The sequence below is a fragment of the Rousettus aegyptiacus genome, unplaced genomic scaffold, assembly GCF_014176215.1.
Source record: "Rousettus aegyptiacus isolate mRouAeg1 unplaced genomic scaffold, mRouAeg1.p scaffold_m13_p_7, whole genome shotgun sequence".
Lineage (NCBI taxonomy): Eukaryota > Metazoa > Chordata > Mammalia > Chiroptera > Pteropodidae > Rousettus > Rousettus aegyptiacus.
Window position 1 is genome coordinate 97,454,045 of NW_023416310.1, and position 20,302 is coordinate 97,474,346.

The 20,302-nt window shown below is 52.8% G+C and overlaps 1 protein-coding gene across 10 annotated transcripts in view; it reads left to right on the plus strand.

Moving 5' to 3' along the window:
* Positions 1 to 20,302, plus strand: part of NRG2 (neuregulin 2) — a 162,112-nt gene that overhangs the window by 134,906 nt on the left and 6,904 nt on the right. For 5 of the 10 annotated variants that reach the window (XM_016166341.2, XM_016166339.2, XM_016166348.2 and 2 more), the window contains 4 exons: positions 6,824 to 6,944; positions 12,753 to 12,829; positions 13,200 to 13,258; positions 17,029 to 17,191. In XM_016166341.2, the coding sequence (XP_016021827.2) occupies positions 6,824 to 6,944; positions 12,753 to 12,829; positions 13,200 to 13,258; positions 17,029 to 17,191 (420 nt within the window). Of the gene's footprint in view, positions 1 to 6,823; positions 6,945 to 12,752; positions 12,830 to 13,199; positions 13,259 to 17,028; positions 17,192 to 18,421; positions 18,519 to 20,302 lie in introns of all 10 variants that reach the window. The other 5 variants (XM_016166343.2, XM_016166342.2, XM_016166344.2 and 2 more) reach the window with 5 other exon arrangements.

Below are 20,302 nucleotides of genomic sequence, written 5' to 3' on the forward strand. Positions count from 1 at the left end.
CACTTTCAATTCCTGCCTTGTCATAGATTCTAATCCTGTATCTGTCCTCACCCACCTGTATTTCCACCATAGAGCCTTCTAGGTCTTTCCAAACCTAACACTGTGGAACATTCTCTGTCCTGAGCCCTGCCCTTAGAGGAAGACCCTGTCTGCTGTCTGCCCTGTGTTATGAGGGACCCCTCGCTCTCCCGGCCTTTCAGGCTCCTCCATCCCCCTTGCCACTGTAGCAAATGGGTCCTGGTCAGGCTTCTTTCTGAATCTGGCCCATGCGTGTCCTTTCCATTCCAACCCCACCTCAGGAGCAACCTTGGCCCAGGTTTCATCCCTGCAAAAGCCTCATAAGACACTTTTATACTGTCATGCGCCCACCCCATGAAGCCACAAAGACTTTGTCCCACAGCCTAGCTCTCAAGGAAAGGTCCAAATGATCTTTCCAACCCTGACTGCAGCTAGTCCCTTACATCTCATCCTTATTCTTCCTCCCACACCATCTCGCCCAGTCAGCCTTCCTCCTTGACCTCTCCAACCCATCACAGTACCACTCCCAGCTCAGGCCCCATCCCTGGGCCACTTCTTGGCCAACCGTGGTCTTGGTGTAGCTCTTGAATTCTAGCCTTTGATGGTTCTTCAACTCTCATATTGTTGCTGAGCTTCCTCTGTGGGTGTGACCTCCCCAGTGGAATTATGAGCCTGAGGGGGGGAAAGCATGGGTGATGCCTTCTCCCCAAGAGTTTCGATAAGCAACAATTACTGAGAGCATGCTCCATGCCAGGCTTCCCATTATCTCTTGAGCCCTTACTCAAGGCCACGATGTATTTTATAAATTATGAGACTGAAGGTCAGAGAGGTTAAATATTCTGCCCAAAGTCAAATAGCTGGCTAGTGATAGAGCTGTACAATGTAAAAGTAGTTGGCAAACACTGAGTCTATTCTCTCTGGGAGGCCCACGTACCACCTTGGCCTTTGGGCCCAGCACACTGCCTGGCTCATAGCAGGCACCTGGGAAATATTAAATAAAAGGACTTAGAACCTTCTACAAGTTCTTCAACTGCCTCTACCATGCCCCAGCTTGGGCATGGTTGCTGTGGGGGTACCTGGGCCCCCCAATCCTCCCAACGTGCTCCAAGCCTGGGAACATGGGCCTCCCAGGAGTCTAGCACCTGCCGCCTCAGCCAGAGTGGGCAGACAGTCTCAGGTCCACTTTGGATTTGAGGTGTCCTGTTTTATTATTCAAGACTTTCTTGGTTAGAACTGACAAAAACCCACCTTAAAAATACCTGAAGCAATGTATTTATTGGCTTTTGAAACCAAGACCTCCAGAGTTAGAACTGGCCCTAGACATGACAGAGTCTGAGAACACAGAGCAGGGGTCAGGACGCTCTCTCCCGCTGGTGTCGGCTTCACTCTACCCTATTAGAAAATGGACTTCTCCCTTGTTTGGGGAATGAATTGGGAAGAGGAGACCATGGCTTCAGACAAGTCCAGGTTTACATCATCCCAGCTCAACACCCAGAGATAGCTTTGTCTCTGTCTATTCAGTCACAGGGATGGATTCCGACTGCCCCTGCTTAGGTGATGCACCTCACTTGGCCCAGTCACTGTGCTCAGGGGGATGGGATGCCATCCTTGCCAGTCCTCTAAGTGTGCAGAGGGGATACTGAGAGGCAGAGGGGTCTGAGTGTGGCCCTGCCAGCACTATGGTGGGTGGGGGGAGGGGGAAACCTTCCCTAGAGGCTTACTGTTAGCAGAGGAGGAGGGAAAGGTTCCCATGCAAAAAAAACCACATTAGCACCCTCTTGCCATTATAGGGCTTGGGGCCTGAGCCTGGGGACTGTTGTGAGACAGCTGCAACCCACCCCCTATGCAGGCTCCGCTCAGCCCTCAAGCAGCCCATGTTCTGATCAGTTTGGGAACCAGTGAAGCTTTTGCGGGACCCTCAGAGCTTCCCACAGGGTTCCTTGCCTCCTGTCCCTCCAGGCTAGCAGGAAAGTGGCAGGGCAGAGTGGTGAAAAGCGTCCAGAGCTTTGGTCCCAGCTTTGTGGTGCAACCCTGAGCGAGTTATCCCACCTCCCTAGCCTTAGATCTTCCTATTTGAAGCAGAGGTAGATGATCTCTAGGCTCCTTCTACCTTGCTCATAGATAAACCTCTGGGATTCTGAGTTTGATGTTGAGGCTAACATCCTGTGCACCTAGCCGCCACACCACACACACACATGCGTGTGCGCACACACACCACATCATACCACACCTCCTCTGTTGCCCTGTTGAGTCCATGACAGGCAAGAGCCTACTCTTGATGTGGAGAGGTGAACAGGGCCACTGCAGGGGATGTCGTTTTCCCAGCAGAGATGCTCAGGCTTCCTGTTTACCCATGGAACCTAGTAGACCTGCAGCAACCACACCCTGGGGAGGCGGGTAGAGGGCGGGTAGCGGGCAGCTGTGCCTGCCCCCCTCTGACTCATCCCAAGGTGGGTTGGTTTGGCCCGCCTGGGCCCCAGGGTAGCCAGGGCTAGTAGGGTGCGGAGGCCAGAAGAGGGTATGGGAGGGCTGGCAAGGAGCGGTGGCTGCTCAAGGGGCATCACAGTGTCTCTTGGCTGCCTAGTGTAGCTCTGTTCTGGTGAGGCTCAATTCTCCTTCCCCATATCACAGCACACCCTTCACAGCCGGCCAGCTCACAAGAGTCTGCGTTCCTGAGTTGGCTGGGATAAAGAGAAGTCGGCAAGAAGTTTGTGGTGTTTTTAACAAAACAATCTGCTTGGTCCAGCCCACTTTTGAGTTAGAGAAACTAGCTGCCTCATCCCCAGGGGGAAGAGAACTTGGAAATGTCCTGGTGGCCATACCAGTCCCAGGATGTCAGGCTAGGCCTGGTTTTACCCAGACGGCAGCAGGTTTGACCTGAAGTGTCACAGGACCATGGAAGCCCTGGAGAGGTTTCTGGGCCTGTTCCTTACCTGGGGGCTTAAAAAGGCTAGCTGTTTAATTGCATACACATGCAAGCATGTATGTGTGTGCATGCGTGCACACACACACACACACACACACACACACACACACACTCTCTCTTGCTGAGTAAGGCCTTACTCAGCAAGATCCTGTTCTGAGCTCTGGGGAGTTACTGTCTGGGCTCCCACCGAAGTTCTTTAAATGACAGAAGCTAAAACCGGAACTCAAAGCATCTGCCTGTTCTAACACACTGAAGAGGAAGTATAGATAACTTTACCAAAGGGAAAGGAGGCATTTGGGCAGGCAGGAGAGGAGCCTCGATGGATGCAGAGACTCTTGATCTGGGCTTTGAAAGATAAGCAGAGGTTTCTCCATGAGCAAAAGAGAACAGTTACAGCAGCGGGCAGCAGGGAGAGCGCCCCACTGTGTCGGCTTCTCTCCTGACCCATCCTCCCTCCAGGTCCCTCATAAACCCACTCGCACCAAGACATGATGGCTGATAGAGACTTCCTGGGCTTACCCTGCCCAAGCATTTTTTAAGTTCACTTTTTGAGGTCTAATTTACATACCATAAAATTCACCCTTTTAAACATATATAATTCAGTGGCTTTTTTTTTTTGTACATTCGCAAAGTTGGATAGTCTTCACCAATAATTCTAAAACATTTCATCACCTCAAAAAGAAGCCCTATACCCATTAGCAGTCACTCCCCATTTCCTCCTCCCCTAGCTCTTGGCAACCACTAATCTTTTTTCTGTCTCTATGCATTCACCTATTGACATTTAATATAAATAGAATCATACAATATGTGGCCTTTCATTAGTAGTTTCTTTCACTTCATCTAATGCTTTCAAGGTTTATCTGTGTTGTAGCATGTATCAGTACTTCTTTCTTTTTACTGATGAATACTATTCTACAGTATGGATATACCACATTCTGTTTATCCATTCATCGTTTTGGGTCGTTGGGTCATTCGAGTTGTTTGAGCTGTTATGAATAATGCCGCTATATCATTCGTGTACAGGTTTTCGGTGATCTCAGGTATATACCTAGGACTGGGATTGCTCCGTATTTAATTTTTTGAGGGCCCTCCAGACTGTGTTTCAAAGTGGTTGTGCCATTTTACATTCCCATCGGCAATGTATGACGGGTTCCAATTTCTCCTCATCTTCACTTGTTGTCATCCATCCTTTTTGATTACAGCCATCTAAGTTGGTATGAAATGGTATCTCACTGTGGTTTTGATTGTCATTTCTCTGATGACCTCCCAGGAATATTTTCATCTTAATAGGAGACAATGCTTTAGCCTACAGAAAAGGTATCTTATCGGCCAAGGTTCAGGAGTGAATAAGACAGACATGGCCCCTGCCTGAGTGGAGCTTACATTCTAAGGGAGGGGCTAAGCTTTAAACAGCCAGTAATTGCAGAACTAATCATTTAATTATATTAGAATCAGTACAAGTAGATGTGTATGAAGCTAAGAGAAGGCATAAGGAGGAGCCTGAACAGCCTTCTCTGAGACAGTGATATTTTGAAAGTCCTGGACAAGAAGGTACCTGGCTTGTTAGACGAGCCGGACTAAGCCAGTGTAGTCCGAATATACAGCAAGAGACGGACAGAACATGAAGCGGGAGAGGCGGGAAGTCCCAGATTAGGCCTGGGAGGGGTTGGGTACAAATAGAAGTCATTGGTGGTTTTGATCATGGAAGTGATTGATCGATTTACATATTTTAAAGACCACTTTGGTAGCTGCAAAGTCAAAAAGTTAGAGATGAAGGCAAGGGTGAGGGCAGAAAGATCAGTGAGGAATCTATTGTGCTCATGCACCAACGAGACCATGGCCTGGGCTGAGGAGGCAGGAGAGGGACATGGATGGAGCCTTGTGAGGTGGTAAAAAGGCAGCCCTCCGTGACATATGGCAGGGGGAACAAAGGAGGCCAAGAATCAAGGATGCCCTGTAGGTCTTAGGTTTGTGCTGTGAAGTCACTGGTGACCACGACTGGAGGAGCACGTGGCTGGGCAGGTGATTGGCAGCTGAGTTTGGGGTGGCTCGGAGCCATCCCAGTGGAGGTAACAAGGGAGCAGCCAGACTCTCCAATTTGGAGTCCAAGTGTGTCATCTTCACTTCCCCAAACATGGGAGAACACAGTGGGGAAATACAGGTATGCTGACGAGGGTGTACAGACATGTTGCCTTGGGAAAGCCCTGCCATCATGGGTGTGGCCTTAAGGTACTTATCTCTAAGGTGGAAAGGGTTGTGGTCACTTCCTCCCATCCCCTCTGTGACCGGCTCCCCAGCTGGCCTCCCTTTTAGCCTTTCTGGGGCCCTAGTCCCCATGACAACATGGTTCTGGTAGCTCAGGCCAATGCATCCCAGCTGGGGCCCTGTCTTCCTGCAGGGGTTTCCCACTGCCTCCCAAGGCCTCTATGAGCACAGACATGCCCAAGTTTACAGCTATGGTTCCTGCCACCATCCTTGCTGCTGTCTGCTGCTCACTTAGTGCTACAGTGGATAGGCTCTGCCACCCGTGACTGCAGTGGAAGCCAAGCTGAGCCTTGCAGGTCCAGGCCGAGATTTCTCTGGCTTAGACAAGGCTCACAAGAAGACCCAGGCCTGTGGCCCACATCAGTTTTGTGTTCATTTGCTTACGTCAAGCTTTGGTGTTGACATGTTCTTCCACGAGGGACTGGCTGGCTGGCAAGAATGCTCAATCAGGCATCAGGAGTTCAGAGGTCTTGTCACAACACACATCGTAACTCTGGGCAGGCACTTCTCTGCTCTCTTTCCTCACTCTCCCTTGGCAATGTAACCAAAGGGCAGGACAACCTGTAGCATCCTTCCAGCAACAGGATTTTATAACTAACAGGCATGGTCACCTTAGCTATTTCTCTTCTCTGTCCCTTTATTAGTTCCCTGGGTCTCAGTGACCCAGAAGTGGGACAGAGACCAGCAAGAGGCCTCTCCCAGCCAGCATGTGGGTCCCAGCTGGGTGTAGGGTTGAGCGTAGGCAGGATACCTCAGCAGGGATGGGGCTTAAGGATGCCAGACCAGCAGCAGGCGTGATGTGGAGGGGAAGGTGGGAGCTGGCCCTGCCCGCTGGGTTTTATCAGCCAGCTCCTCAGACATATACAGAGGCCGAGCTGTGTATACACTCCCAGTCCCCGCGCTCCATCTGTCTCCCCACACGTCTAAACACCAGGGGCGCGGAGTGCCTGCCGTCCTCCTCCTTTCACCCCTCATCACTGAGGGGGGTGGTAGAGACTCAATACCCCTGAGGAGACAGGACCAGCCAAGGTAGAATGTGTCACCTCAGTCAGGAGGCTGCTTCTGGGTGAGAGTGAGGCCCTGAGAGCCCCAGAGGCTGGGGTGGGAGGAGCAGGAACCCCTTTCTGGCGGCCCGATCTGGATATTCAGCCCAGGGGGTTAGCTTACAGATGGAAACTGGCATTCAAGTCAAGAATTTTCACTTGAAACCAGCATTCCAGATGCCATCCCATGGGAGAGCAGAGTTTTAGTTATTTTCACATATCAGATGAAGCCGATCAATCAGATGCGTAGTCTGGGTTAACAGCGTTCAAGCCCGGTCTTTCAGAGGGAGCAGTTTCGCTAGCCTCTCTCCCCCTCCAAAAACAGAAAATCTTCCTGGCCTTTGGAGATTTGCCCAGAGCACGGGTGTGGGGCGGAGCTAGGCAGATGGTCAGAGCTCATGGTGGCCTCCCCTTTGCCTTAGTGACTGGGAGGGACCCCCCGGACCTTCCCTCTCCAGCCACCCCGGCAGTCTCTAACCTTCGAGCTTTGAGATGGGCCCTGAAGGAGGTGATGCCTGGGGCCCAGAGGTGGTCTCAGTATGTTACTGGCACATATCTCTCATACCTCCAGTGAGCACCACTCTGTCATCCTGGTCAGGACATGCCCGGAAGTGCAACGAGAGTGCCAAGTCCTACTGTGTCAATGGAGGCGTCTGCTACTACATCGAGGGCATCAACCAGCTCTCCTGCAAGTAAGTGACCGGTGGGGGTGGGCCTGGGGGCTAGAACAGGGTGAGAGAGGGCAGAAGTGGAGGGCTCTAAGAAAAGTGGGCTTCCAGACACTGAGAAGTGGTCCCCAAGGGGTATAGACAGGGAGGTTTTATCCGCTTTCTGGAAGTAAGCGCTAAAGGGCTCAGGGCTTCTGCAGTCCGTTCTGCAGGCCCCTACCCGCCCCATCTCCCAGTGTCCGCCCTTTCACCAACACCTTTTAGGGGGACGGGGATGCCAGTCTATGACTGGGCATTGAGTTTTCTCTCTCTCTTCCCCTCCTCCCCCGCATCCCACATCTCTCAGCAACTCCCCGAACTTTGTTCCAATGAACATTTCCCAGGATGTGTCTTCCCCAAAAGTAAGGCGCCTGGCAGGGTCAGGTAGAACATGAGTCCTGAGCCCTTGGTAGCTGAGGGTCTGCTCTTGGAGCCTTGAGGGTTCCAGCCCCAGTGCTCACCTCTGGACCAGCTGGACCCCAGTGCCCAGATCCGCCCTGGGCGCTGCCTGTGCTCCTTCAGTTCCTAGCCCCTCTCTGTGGAGTGAAGGGACACCACTCTGGGTGTGGCCCAATGGGGGAAGTCACGGTTGAGGAGAAGCTCATGCTGGGGCTTCTCTGCTTCCCCAAGGGCCAGAGCCTACTCTCTAGCAGGCCCTCCCAGGAGCGTAGCAAACGGGGCAGGTGGAAGCATAGTAATCAGGGAGGGCTCATTCCGGCCCAGCCAGATCTTCTGGACAGCTGGGCCCACAGTGCCCCCTTGACAGATTCTCTGATGGGTGAACAGGAGGGGGAGGGGGTGTTTGTTGAAGGCGGCACAGGTTCTGGCTGGATCCTGAAGAGGAATGGGAGGGAAGCCTAATGAACAGCTTTAGGTTTTCGAAGCAGCCCAAGCTTAGGGCCTGGCAAGGTGCCAAAGCTGCCCCATTCCCATGGCATCTGGGCAAAGGCCACCAGAGTACTGATGGAGGTTCAGAGAGAGGCATTTGCTTTCCCCAAAGACAAGGTCAGATTCAGCACTCCTCAGCTCTCCTGCTCTCCCTCCTGACTACAGCCTTAGCCAGGACTTTCAAAGACCAGCCCGCCACACAAAGTGATAATGAGGGGCTGTGCCTCCTTCCCTCCTTCACACTCTTCCCCCGTGTGCAGCTAGCTGGGCCTGGACCGTCAGGCTGGTCTGTGCTTCCCGCCCCAGCTGGCCTCCTTTGCCGGCTTCCTTCCCCATCCCACCCTCTACCTGCTGCCATCCCCTTCCCAACCTCCCCCATCCTGAATCTCAGGGAACAGTCCCAACAGAAACAGCAGGCCCCCTAGGGAAGTTTTCAGCCCAGACTCAGCCCCTCATCCTTTCCCTCTTTCTGCCTCTAGGAGGCTCCCACATTAATGCTACAGACCCTGGGGAACATTCTAGCCTTGATAATGCTTTTAGCTCTTTCGAATATGTCTATAGAAACTCATAAGTGTTCTGGAACACCTCACAGAGACAGCCTAACCTTGCACCCCCTTCTTGTCCACCCCCGACACACACACACCAGGCTTTTCTTCCCTAGACCCTTGGACCCTGGAACCTTGAAGAGAATCTAGCAACGCCACTGAAATCATCCCTGGCTCTAGGCAGGGAAGGTTTCAGCCACCCAGGACAGGTGCCAGGGGTGAGGAGAACCATGAGGTCCCAGAATTCCAGTGCCAGAGAGTTCAGTGTGGGAAAGAGAGTGATGAGCTCATGGGTTTTTAGAGGGCCTTGCCATCAAGGCTGTACCTTAAGACCCTCTGAGTCCCACCCAGCTACAACTGAGAAGAATAGAGGGCAGGAGCCTGAGCCATTGTGAAGATGGTGTCCTGTTTCCCCTCCCCCCAGGCAACTGGGGGGGGGGGTCCCTGCTTAGCACTTGAACTTGATACCCAGGGCCACCGCCTCCCATGCCAACCCTCCCTGGAACCCACTTCCCTGACTCTCTGAGCCCTCAGGGGAGAGGGGGCAGCCCTGGTGGGGATTGCGGCCAGGAGGGCAGGTCCTCAGAGCTGTGCTGGAGAAGGACAGGGGGGAGGGGGGCCGGGCAGAGCCCAGAGGCCATTCTGGGGGCGGGTGAGTAGGGAGGGAAGCGGGGCAGGCCTCTTGGAATTCCTGATGACACCTGAATGGAATACAAAGGAGAGAACTCAGGAACGGGACTCACCGTCTTACCATTTGTGCTGTTTGTTTACTTTTTATTTTGATTTTTTTGCATTTCCGCTTAGCTTGGATAATGAAACTAGACTGGTCAGTTTCATTCCAGTTTCTATAAAAATCAGTTTTCCTTCCTGGTTTTCTGACACTTGTTGTTGTGTATTGGTTCAGAGCCCTGCCGGGGGTGTTGGAAAGCAGGCACACTCCGTCCCTCCTGTTTTTCTGGAATTTAGAGCCAAAAGAAACAGTGTCACTGATGCTGAATTTTGTTTAAAAAAAAAAAGAAAAGTTAAGGGGATTTGAAAATGGGGGTCCAAATCAAGGGGACTGCTTCCTGTCCGGACCAGACAGGGGCCTCTGCACCTCCTCTTGCTGCTTTCTCCTCTTCTCTCCGTGTTTTTGTAGAGCACGGTTGGTGCGTGACTCTTGGGGACTGGTTCAGGGGATGATGACAGAACAAGACTCTCTTTCCAGCCCTGTGCACATACCAGCGGCATGCCTCCCTTTCCCATCAGCTCATCCCCCCTTCCTTCTGCTCCCCCACCCCGTTGTCAGGTGATTCTCCCCTCCCATACCCCTGTGCCTGCTCATCTCCTCCACATCTCCACCCCACCCCTTCATGAGGCCAGAGACCCTTCCCCTCCCTCCAGTGCCTGGGGCACACCCTCATCCTTCATTCTCCCCCTCTCCCGGGTGAGGGCAGCACACATGGCATTATCCCCAGGCTACCAAAAGGAGAACCTGAGGCCCGGGAGGTGGGGCGGGAAAATGGGGAGGCAGAGTCCCAACCTCTCTGTCACCCCAGACGCAGCCCGTGGGCTCTCCTCTCTGCCCGTCTCTCACCCCTGCTCTTCTCCAGCCCTGGGCACAGACCTTCCCATAGTCATAGCTGATGACTTAGGGGGAAGGCTGTTATATGCCGCTCCTTCTAGACTGTTCCCTCTGCTCCTGTGCCAGGTCGGTCCCTCTACCAGCCAGCCACCCACACTGAGTTCAGACCCCACTCCTGGGTAACAGGCTAACGTTGCCTGTACCCTGTTACCTGGTCCTGGGTGCAGGTTGGAGAAACTGTAGGCCCAGCCCAGAACCTTCTCTAGGGAAGCCCCAGCCAGCCTCAGGATGTGGTTCATCCTCAACAAGCGAGGCTAAGGAGAGAACAGGAGGTCCAGGAGCCCCCTGGAAGGAGCCAGTGGCCAAAGAACAGCATGGGGTGTCAATCCTCCCCACCCCCGCATTGTGCCCACGCCCCACTGTTTTCTTTGGTTTAGCCAGTGGGGACACACTTTCTCAAGGCAGGAAGGCTAGGACAATCTCGCACAACTCCAGGGGGCGTGTTTGTGTTGTGGACCACATCCATGGCGCCACCTGGAGTTGTGCGATTCAGTGGCCATGAAAGATGAGGATACATTTAGGTTAGTCCCGGCTGGGTGTGGGATGAGGGACACAGGGGTGTGCTTAGAGCCATAAGACAGCATCCCAGACTGTCAGCATTGGGAATGAACTTCTCCTTGTTTCCTCCAGCCCCTGCACTCCCGGTTTTCTCTCTAACACACACACACACACACACACGCACACGCACACGCACACGCACACGCACACACACAGGTTTTCCCTGTCTCCAAGAGCCGAGCTAATCTCAGACATTGGACACAGACAAACCTATCTCTTTCTTCTTTCTTTGCGAATTCCAAGAGTCATTTTGGCAACTTCATAGGTCTTTATCTTCTACTCTCAAAGGTGCTGCTGCTTGAAAAATCACTTCTCCCCTTCTAGTCCCCATCCCAAGTAGACTTCAGTTTCTGAGAGCTGAGGAAGAAGAGCTGAGCCTGACTAGAGCTGGTTGGGAAGCCTTAGCCATGACCTCCATTTTCCTGGGCTGGGATAATTGGGGACGAGGGCCAGGGATCAGAGCAGGATGTGTTGACAAGGTGGTAGCCTGCTCCTCCAAGACACTCTATTTAACAAGACGAGCATGCATCAACTTCATTTGTAGCCCACCCTACTTTCTCCAGACACACTTCCAGCCATCCTCCACCACCCACTGGCCAGGCATAACTGCATACACACACCACCAACACTGTGGGACTAACCTCCTGCCTCCCCTGAGGGAGACACCATCAAGGCCAAGAGAAATTCCTGCTAGCTGTTCACCAACCACTCCCAGTCCTCCGGAGCAGATTGGGGGCCCTGTGTCAATCACAGCCAATGGCCGCCATCCCCTATAAGTCCAAGGGGCTACTGATGGTTAGTATACACTAGAATGCTAAGAGGTAGAGCACACTCACCTCATGAGGAGTTACTGATTAATGTCAAACAGTGACCTGTTATTGAGGGGACACTGGTATTGGGCTGACGTAATTTTCTAAGGAAGAAGAGGCATAGACAGCAAGGACCCATCTCCGAGTAGGGGATGGGGGCTCGGTGTGGCCCTGTCTATAAGTTTCTTGCTGGGGTTCAGAAGAGACTACAGGGCTGGGCATGTCTCCCAGAATCTGTAAGATAGGGACTCACTTGAGAGGAGAGTGGCAGCCAAAGAGCAGAAAGAAATGTACTTGGAGGGGAGGACGAAGTCAGGGAGATGGGAGTGGGTGGTGCCTGGGAGAATAGCCCCCACCACAGCCAGGCAGGGATGGAGGAGCAGGTCATGGGGAAAGACAGGTATCCCAGATGGCCAGTAGGCTCCTGCTATGGAACAGGCTTCAGGGGCCCCAGGGAGAGCCTGCTGCAGCCCCCATTGTGGTTCTTCCCACCCGAGGCCAGATGCCTTGCCCCTGGCCTCTGCAGACCAGCTTTGGGACACTGGTAATTCTGGCTCCTCTCCAGCCTTACCTGTTCCCCACTAAGCTTCCCCATGTATATTGCTCCAGGGTAGCTGTCCCCAAACCATGTTCATAAGGGTTCCTCAGAAAACAACTTCCATGGTCAAATAAGTTTGAGACACATTGGACAGTTCAGCTCTTTCCTCCTACAAAACTTTTCATAGTCAGTGTGCACTGTAACTGTACAAGGATGCCTAGGAATGAATTTCCTAAACTTATTTGGCCATAGAACCCTATTTGAGAGAACAGATGAGACATCTCCAAGGTCCCTTTTGTCACGGGCACATAGTCGGGGAACAGCATTCCAGAGTTCTCCTTTGAGCTTTCTGGAGGCTGCTTCGTGGATGAGAAAACCTGCCCAAGGCTCTGGAGAGAACACTTGGATAGGGCCTAGGAGTGGCTCCCCAGAACTTGGTTTTCAAAAAGGCCGCCAGCAGCCTGCCTGCTGACCGCTTGGCCCCAAGTACAGTTCTGGCCACCTGGGGTCCCAGGCAGGTCAGAAGGGAAGTCTCAACAACCATTAGGACAATTAGGCAGTAAGTTCCCGATTTCCCTACACTGCTTCCCTATATCATCCTCCTCCCCGCCCCAAACCCTCCCCACTACCCATGGAGCCACATCCGTTAGAGAGATTTTGAAGGAGATTTCCGAGCCCTCCACCCAGCCCCGACTCCAGCCCCTTCCGTGACGAGTGTGCCCCAGCGCCCCACTTGGTTTTCTCATTCATCACTGTGCACTTTGATTTCTAACCTGAGCCTCGCGGATGATGCCAGTTTGTTCTGTGATTTTTCCCCTTTTCCTTCTCCAGATGTCCAAACGGATTCTTCGGACAGAGATGTTTGGAGAAACTGCCTTTGCGATTGTACATGCCAGATCCTAAGCAAAGTATGTTTGAAGATACAAACACGAGTCCTTGCTCCTTAGAAAGCTTCCGGGTGCAGTCCCCCCAACGTAGGGCGTAGGGCCAGGGGTGTTGGTTGTTTTGATCTTTGGCTGTTTTGTTTTGTTTCTCTTTTTTGTATTTCGGTTTGTAAGTTCTTTTGTTTTGTTTTGTTTTGCTTTGTTTTTCATTTTTGGCCTAATTCTTGGGTTTAAAGTTCAGGGCTACAGGTAAGGGGCAGAGTGGCAAGGCCAGTACAAATGGTAACAGTGGCAAAGAACCCAGCTGGCATTGGCAGGAGCCCGTGCCGGGGTGTTGCAATGCCTGTGTCTTGCTATCCTGGCTCTCTCTTTCTGGTTTTCTTTCTTTTGGTAGGTGTCCTGTGGGATACACCGGGGACAGGTGTCAACAGTTCGCAATGGTCAACTTCTCCAGTATGTCTCTTTCTTCTATTTCTTTTCTTCCCTGGTGACTGATATTCTCCCCCTGTGGGAGGGATGGGGTCTTGCTTAGCGAGACTAGGGGAGTATGTGGTGGTGTCCTGGGCTCCTCTCAGTCCTCAGTGCTCACCAGAAGCCTGTGCAGAGGAGACCGACACACCCCTGCCACCCCCAACCCCCATATCGCTATATTACCTAGGCGCAGTAACGCTGAGCTTTCCCTGCAGCTGGCCAGAGCCATGCTCAGGCCGCCTCACTGCTTCTGGGTCGGGCAGCCTGACCAGCATGGGAAGAAGTATTTGTGGAGGCCTCGCCTGGCTATGAAGGCCTGTTTGAGGATGTCAGGTTGCTGATGGGGCCGGGCAGTGAGTGTGTACATGCGTGTGCTGGTGTGCTTGAGAGAGAGAAATAAGTTCTCAGAAAGCCTTCGGGTCTGGCCAGAGTTGATTTTGGTTTGGTTTGGGAGGAAAGGGTAGTGGGGGAGAGAAGTTGAGGGAGAGCAGGCCCCAGGGCAGTGGTTTCCATGTTAGCCAGAAACTGGAGCCATTTATGTGGCTATGGGATGGGGCGCAGTGGGGTATGCTGTAGGTGCTAAAAGATAGAGGGACTGAGGAATCCATGGATAATTGATGACCCTCTCTAGGCCCTCTCTGGTCTGAGTCCCCATCCAGGTGTTCATTCCCTTCCTTTCTTCCTCTTCTGGGGTTGGAGCTTTCTGGTGTGCACAGTTTGCTGGAAAAAATTGTGAGCCCTGCAGCAGATGGATGAGGGTATAAGTGTGGAGAGTTCTATTTGGGGCAGGAAGCAGTTCCTTCAAGTGCCACCAGGTGGAGGCGGAGCAGAGCAAAAAGCCACTGCTGGCCTTGGACTCTGTGTTTGGGCCCTGTGGTCTGTTGGCCTACAAGACTGGACCCTATCACCCATTTTCCAGAGCACACTTGGCCCCTGCTTAGCCCACCCACACCTCCTCTAGAGAGGACTTCTGGGTCCCATGAGGAGTTAGGAACCAGACTGAAGGAGCCTGGGCATGGAGAGATAGAGATAGATAAAGGGCCCTAGAGATAGGGCCCTTTAGGTAGCCCTTGGAGAAAGAGGTTTGGGGATTTGGGTCTCGGGGTGGAGAAACGAGCCTTCCAAGTCCTCCCTAGGCCATGACACAAAAGTCTAGAAATTGCTGCCCCCACCCCACCCCACCCCCCATCCCCCTACTTCTAGGGGCCTGAAAGCCAAGATTTGGAAAGGAAAGGAGAGTCCGCAGGGGGGTAGGGACCACTTGGCCCAGATGGTAAACTATCCTAATAGAGTTTGGGTGCCAGCACTGTCCACAAGCCCCTCAAGTTGGAGGCCAGAGAGGAAGGCTGTGGGGATAAGAGCTGTGGGTAGGGCATGTGGCCCAAAAGAATTCTCAATATGAAATTTCTACTCAATAAGACCTGTCTGAGTCTCAGTGGTACCATTCCTCCTGGCTCAGTAGTACCCAATGAACATTACAAGTAGGAGACTGTTTTCTTTAGTGGGGCGAACATAGCCGCAGGCCCCTCAGAATCCATCTCCAGTGAAACGGAAGCAGGGCTACCATTCTAAGGCCTAGCCAAGCCCTCAGTGACATCACTGGTCCTGCTAGTCACCACTGGTCCATCCTAAATAATATAGGCCCTTGACTCAAAGAGGAGGACAGTCAGGAGGCCCAGAAGCTGCTGCTATAGCTACTACTTGGTTCCCAGAAAAGCGATGCAGAGGAAAACTCTTAAACAGCTTTGGGAGTCCTGCTCACTTTTCCAGACAGTCATTGTCCTCAGGAATAGCCAGTCCAGCTTGCCCAGAGACTCAGTAGGCAGAATCACTATCGTTTAGTCCCAAAGACCAGAGACCTGGCCTCCAGTTTCCCTTTTGTCTCCTAATTTGCTGTGTGACCTTGGGAAAGTCTCCTAGCACCACTGGGCCCCAGTTGCCTTATCTAACACAACAATAATCAAAAATCAGGCCTAGACAAGCTCTATGAACCACAGCCCTCTTAGTGTCCCCAGTGCTGTGGTCAGACTGAGCTGTTCTCTCTCAGGCAGCATGGGAACTCTCTCAACATACCCAGAAGGTCCCTGGGCCTACAGGTTTAGCTACTCAGGGAAAGTTGCCCCTCAAGGACTCTGAGCTTCTCAAGCATGTACTGTCTGCTTAGCACAAATGACCAGCACTGGGAGGCCTGGCAGAGGAGTAGACTCACTGTGCTTAGGATGACTCCTACTCCAAGCAGTAGAAGAAAGACTGCAAAGAATTGACATTCGAGAACGCTCCCAACCTTATGTTTAACAGAAGTGGAAGGGCTTGTGTTTGGAAGGACTGGAGTTTGTGCTTTGAGGGTGTGGTCTCTGCATGGAACTGGGGGTCAGAGCCCAGGATCTTCCTCGAGCCTCCTTCAGAGCCATCTTGGGCCCTGGCACAGAGCCACCCTGCTCTCCTGCCCTTTTTCAAATGCAGAACCCTCTGGAATCCCTATTAGGAAGCAGAGAGAGGTCCAGGGATAGACAACGCACAGGACTTCCTGCTGATGTGCTCTCCTTCCTCCACAGGAGAGGAGAACATCAAAACACAAGTTTACCTGCTCCCCAATCTAGTGGAGCTGACTTTTGGGGAGTCCAGGGTGCAGGCCCTGCACCTGCACTGAGCCTCCCGTTGTCTGGCATGCCCACATCGTCCCCTCACAGTGCACAGGAAACTCTTGACAGATAAGTGAACAAACGCTATGACTTGCCCACATCCACACAGCAAATTAGGGACAAAACTGAGCCTCAAGGCCTGCAGACAGGTGTTGGCCACTGCATTGGAATGGTGGGTGAGCTTTTCAAAAATACTGTTGAGATTTCTGGGCTCCCACCTGACCCTGATTCCATTGGTCCGAGTGATTCTGAAGCACAGCCGGGTTGCAAACCCCCCAGAGATGCCATGGTCAGGCTTGACCGCCATATAACAGATAAAAGAATGAGAGATAGGTAGGCCAGGTATGTGTAGAGTCACAACCTTGGGCAGGCGTGGGCATCTACCTCAAAGGACCCCGAAATTGCACATTTGCAACATGATCCCATTATAAAAAGTACAATTGGACCACCACTTACAGAGCCTGCTTGTTCCATAAGGGAACCTTCTTGACTCTCAGAGTTGCAGTTTGCTTCGTTGTTGTGAAATCAGGCTTAGATCCCGAGGCCCAGCCCCTGTAGGCTTTTAGGGTGTTGGAGGTGTCAAGTAGAGAAGTGATCTGCCGCTCGGAGCCTCCTTCTCTCCCCACTTCTGTTCCCCACAAACTCTGAGTCTCCATGCCCAGGCTCCTAGTAGATGGGTGGGCCAGCTCGGCCTGTGGGGGCTTGACAGGGACAAGGGGGCCAGTCTGGATACCCTGCACTCTTGTTCTAAACAGAAAAAAAAAAAAAAAAGGCCCATGAATGAGATTGGGGCTGAGCAAGCTGTCGCCTGGAGGGGCTTGAAAGTGCTGAAGGCCTGGCGCTGGCACCGAGTGGGGAAGAATGGGGACTCCTTGACCCCTGTCCCCCCTACACTCACCTTTCCTCCCTGGGGACATATGCCAACTGACTCTTGCGCCTCTGCCTCCCACCAGGTACTAACCCCACAGCTCATCTCTAAAGAACCTCTCCTGCCTGCTGATCCTAACATCTCCTCTCTCCACCCCTCCCAGGGGCTCTTGGGGTTAGGCTGCCAGGGAAGGGGCTCAGGAAGCCGGGAGGGGACACCACTAACCTGCTTTCACCTCACAGGCTGGCTGCTGGTGTCTGAAGAGTCCTGACCAACGTTTCTCTCTCTCTCTCTCTCCCGCCCTTGTCCTCCCCCATCTCTCTCTGTATCTCTCCCTCCATCCCTTTCCCTTTCTGGCCCTCCTCTCTTCTGCACTGCCAGAGCATCTTGGATTTGAACTAAAGGGTACGGAGCCTTCATGTATCACTCAGTACCATCCACATAGCCCCTCTGCAGCCTCTGATACCACGTGTGCTGGATGTTTGGCTTCCTTTACAAATTCCAAAAATTTCCCCTTGCCCCATCGAGACGTCCTCTTTGGGGTAGACAAGAGGAGCTCAAAAATGGCAGGGTTCCCTGTGTTTGGACTGTACCCCCAGTGTATGGTCACGCCCCCTTGCCTGGGGCCGATCACTGGGAGGCTTCTGAGAGGAGGGGCCTCCTGAGCTCTGTGCAGTCCGGGTGGGCTGGCCCCTTGGAGAGCTGGTGTCCGGAAGCCATGGCACCCTGGTTTAGAGTTATGCAGAGAGGCAGCACATTCCATTCATTTAACTTTAATCCTCCTTCCTTCTCCCATTTCTATCTCCATTGCTTGTCATCCTGCACCAGGCTGGTGGCTGGGAACGCTGTTTGTCTCTGCCCCCTGCCCTGGGTCTGTATGCCCGTCTTTGCCATCTGCTTGAGGCTGTCACTCCCTCCATGATCTGTCCCCACGAGGGCACGTGTGTTCATCTGTAATCAAGGGTCTAGAGCAGGCTGGCCTCTGGTGCCTGCCTTCTGGCCCCTGGAAAATGCCTTCAACAGGAAGGGACTTTGAGGGGTCAATCTATCCAGCTCTCTGACTTGTGCTGGGAGGCTCTACACTGCCTCAAGCGTCCAGATGTATTACAGCAGGGGAAATAAGGGGTTCAGAGGGGCCAAGGCTTCAGTGGGGTCAGACCTCAGACATGACATGGAGCCTACAGTCATCAAAGGTTGTTCTCATGGCAGGTTTGGGAAGGCCACAGTGTCCCCACCTCCCAGCTGCTACCAGCTGTTCTCAGTAGAAGCTAGAGCTAAAAGTCTGTGTGTTAAGAGTATGTCTGTTGACTGTGACAGGGTGGGAAGGAGAGAGGCTGAGCCTGGGTGGTATCTATGTGGCGGTGGTAGGGTGCACAGGGGTGAGTCTGAGGATGTGTGTGTTGGGGGGTGTGAATGTGTTTATACCTTGTTAGGGATAACGAGTGTGGGATGTAAGTACATGGAGGGGCGCAGTGGAATACTTTGTGTTAAGAGCTGAGTGTTGTGCAGTTGGAACTGTGAGGGTGCAGTGGTGTGTGTGAGCCTATGTAAATGTGTCTGTGTCTGTCATGGTGGTCTGTACATTAATTCACTCACCAACTCAACAAACATCTGTTGAACCCCGGAATTTGCCAGAGTATGGCGATCTGGCACACAGAGTCCCTGCCCTCCCGGAGCTCAGATTCACAGAGTGAGACAGACAACAAACAAACAGGAAAGCTGTCAGGTGGTGGTAAGTGCTATCAGAAAATTAAAGAAGGTAATGGGATAGCGCCTAGCTGGGGTGGGAGCTACTTTAGCTAAGTGGTCAGGGAAGGCTTGTCTAATGAGGTGACATTTGGTGGCATGAAAAAGTAGCCAGCTCTATAGACAGCTTGGGGAAGGTATTTGAGGCAGAGCCACAGCAAGTCAGGGGTGGTATGGTTGGAGTGCGCTTGCCTTGTTCAATGGATGGAAAGGCTGCTAGCAACTCTGCTGCAGATCAGACATGGGGAGGAGGACCGCAGATGAGATCTAAGAGGGAGGCTGGGACCAGGTAATCTGGTGCCTTGTAGGCCATGGTAGGGCTTTGGGTTGTATTCAAGTTGCAGTGGGAAGCCATTGTGAGTTTTTAAGCAGGAAGTAAAAGATCCGCTTTATGTTTGTAAATCAGTGTGGCTTTTGGATGGAGAACAGACTGAGTCAGGGGATAGGGTGGGGAGGAGTAGAAGCAGAGAAACCAGTTAAAAGGTGACCGGCCCATCCAGGTGAGAGATGGCATCATCTCGAACTAAGCCAGAAGCAGGGGAAATGGTAAGAAGTAGTCAGATCCAGGATCTGCTTGGGAGGTAGAACTGAGAGGACTTGCTGATGGGCCAGGTACCGGGGAAGGTGAGAAGAAAGGGAGCAATCAGGAATGATTCCAAGGTTCAGGGCCTGCGGAACAAGAAAGGTGGTGCTGCTACTGAAGAGATGGGGAGCAGGGAGCAGGTTCGGAAGAGGTTGGGGGTCACTACTTGTTTTGGGCCATGGCCCTTGGATGTGGGACTCTGGAGCTCAGGGAGAAGCCAGGGCAGGAGATAGAAATTTGAGAGTTCGCTGCATGCCGATGGCATTTAAAGTCTGAGTCCAGGTGGGATCACTAAAGGAGAGAGGGCAGGTGGAGGAAAGGAAGAGCTCTGGGCCTTTCTGCCTGTAGCCCACAGAGAAGGGGAAAAAGCCGCAACTGAGGCAGAGACATCAGTCAGTGGAGGAGGAGGAAACCTGGGAGACAACAGAGTGGGCCCAGCAGGGGGAGTCAGCCGAGAGGTTGTCCATGACCATGGCCAGAGTTGTCTCAGGGGAGTGATGGAGACAGATGTCTGACTGAAGGGGACCTAGGGGTGGACGGGGATGAAAACTGGAGTCAGGACGTGGGCCACAGAGCCCCAAAATGGGGGTCTGATGTGGAGGGCTGTTTGTTGAAGACTCCACACGAGTGTGCCAGCGGGTGTGATCACGCATGCACATGTGTGTGCGTGTGCATGTGTGCTTCTCTGGATGTGTGCGCGAGTACATCTTTGTGAAGGGATCTGTCTGTGAATCAGATAGGCGTAGTCCTATAGGTGTGCGTGTCTGGAGAGGTTGTTCCCCCCGGTGTTTGCTGGTGGGTATACCTTTGCCACAGGAGGTGCAGCAAGCCTGAGAGCTTAAAGACATTTTCCAGGGCTCCACCAAGGTATGGGGTCCAGCCTCCGCTTATCGCTACGCTGGTGGGAGGGGAGCAGTGTAGAGGGACCAGCCAACAGGTGCAGGTGGGGCCAGGGGTGGGTGTCTAGGCTCTAGGCCTAGACTATGGCTGGTGCTGTCACCTTTTCTTTTTCTTCCTCCTGGCTTTCTCTGTTTCGAAAGGGTAGGGGATGCTCCACCAAGAAGTGTGAGGTAGAAGGGTTAGTCGGGTCTTTTTGAGAGCCTGAGGCCCAGCCTAGCTCAGCTCCTCAGAAAAGGTGGAGCTGTACCTGGAGCAAAAGGACTGTCCTAGGTGCCAAGGGCCTATAG